This window comes from Haplochromis burtoni, unplaced genomic scaffold (genome assembly GCF_018398535.1).
Source record: "Haplochromis burtoni strain Fernald_Lab_line unplaced genomic scaffold, NCSU_Asbu1 Contig_879, whole genome shotgun sequence".
Taxonomy (NCBI): Eukaryota; Metazoa; Chordata; class Actinopteri; order Cichliformes; family Cichlidae; genus Haplochromis; species Haplochromis burtoni.
The window spans coordinates 37,759-38,979 of NW_024583240.1; the positions used below are offsets into that span (position 1 = coordinate 37,759).

The window sequence follows — 1,221 nt, forward strand, 5'->3', positions numbered from 1 at the left end:
AGATGTGTTTTTAGGCTCTATAAGTGTACTTCACACAGCTGTTCAGGTGAGGCGTCAAGATTCAAACCCCAGTCAGACTCACATCCTTTTGTAGGAGTGACCTTATGATGATCTCAGTGCTGCTGGACCCGAGTGTCTCTCTGTGGCTGCTGGTTTGAATTCCCAACCTGACTGAAGATCCAGGGAAGATAAAGCTCTAACGCTCTCAGCTCCATTAACACCAGCGTTCCTAACAATGCCAGGTTACTGTTATCTTTGCGTCTCATCATCCTCTGGTTGCTTCTGTTGAAAGAAGGTGAAAAATTAGCCAATCTGATGACAAAGAATCAACAACAAGTTTGTGTCTATTTGTTTGTTTCTTACATTTACACGGTCAGAGAAACATGGAGCGAAAGCAGCGACAGCCACAACTGATATAAAGGCAAAGATAACGACGACCACAGAGACCCTGGACCGACCTGCTGATGTATGAAAACGTTTTACTAAAAATATCTCTCAAATGGAAAGGATGCAGACGAAAGTTGGACTGTTGGACTCTCACTATTTCTTGGAGTCGTGTCCTGAGGATTTGGAGTTTGGAGGATTTGGGGATGCAGTGGTCTGTCTGTCGTCAGGTTTTTAGTATTTGAGACAAAAATTTTCTAACGGTACAGAAAAAACACACAAAAACAGTAGAGGTCTGTTTGTGAAATTGCTAAGTTTGGAAATGATAACAACAAAACAAATCTTCTCACCGACTACAAGTTCAACAACAGCAGCTTTCACTCTGCTCTGCAGCTTGGGGATGAAACATCTGTATCTGCCGTTGTCTTCCTCCGACACGTTCAGGATCTTCAGTGAAATGTTCCCGTGTTTCATGTCGTCCATGAACAGCTCCGTCCTCCTGAAGTACGAGGCCATCTTCATGTCGGGGACCTCCTGCCTGTCCCTGTACAGGTGAACGTACTCCACTCGGCTCAGCCGGTCCGACGGGTCGGGCTTCAGGTCGGGTTTGGACCACTCCACCGTCAGACCCTGGACATCGAACGTGGGCTCCAGGTGACACGGCAGGATGACATCATCACCCGGAGCAGCGATGATTGGAAGATTTGAACCAATCACCAGAACCTCACCTGGAAATACGGAAAATAAACCTCCCGAACTCCCACAGACCCCTGTGGAGTTACACACTGACGACTGAACAGTTTGAGTTTTTGTGCTTGGATACAGAAACTTTTTTTT

General features: G+C 46.2%; 1 protein-coding gene across 1 annotated transcript in view; it reads right to left on the bottom strand.

Moving 5' to 3' along the window:
* Positions 1–734: 734 nt before the first annotated feature.
* Positions 735–1,221, bottom strand: part of LOC121812842 (myelin-oligodendrocyte glycoprotein-like) — a gene marked incomplete at its 3' end in the record, with an annotated part of 2,064 nt that continues 1,577 nt past the window's right edge. Inside the window, 1 exon segment of the mRNA XM_042215949.1 lies at positions 735–1,112. Coding sequence (XP_042071883.1) covers positions 735–1,112 — 378 coding nt within the window.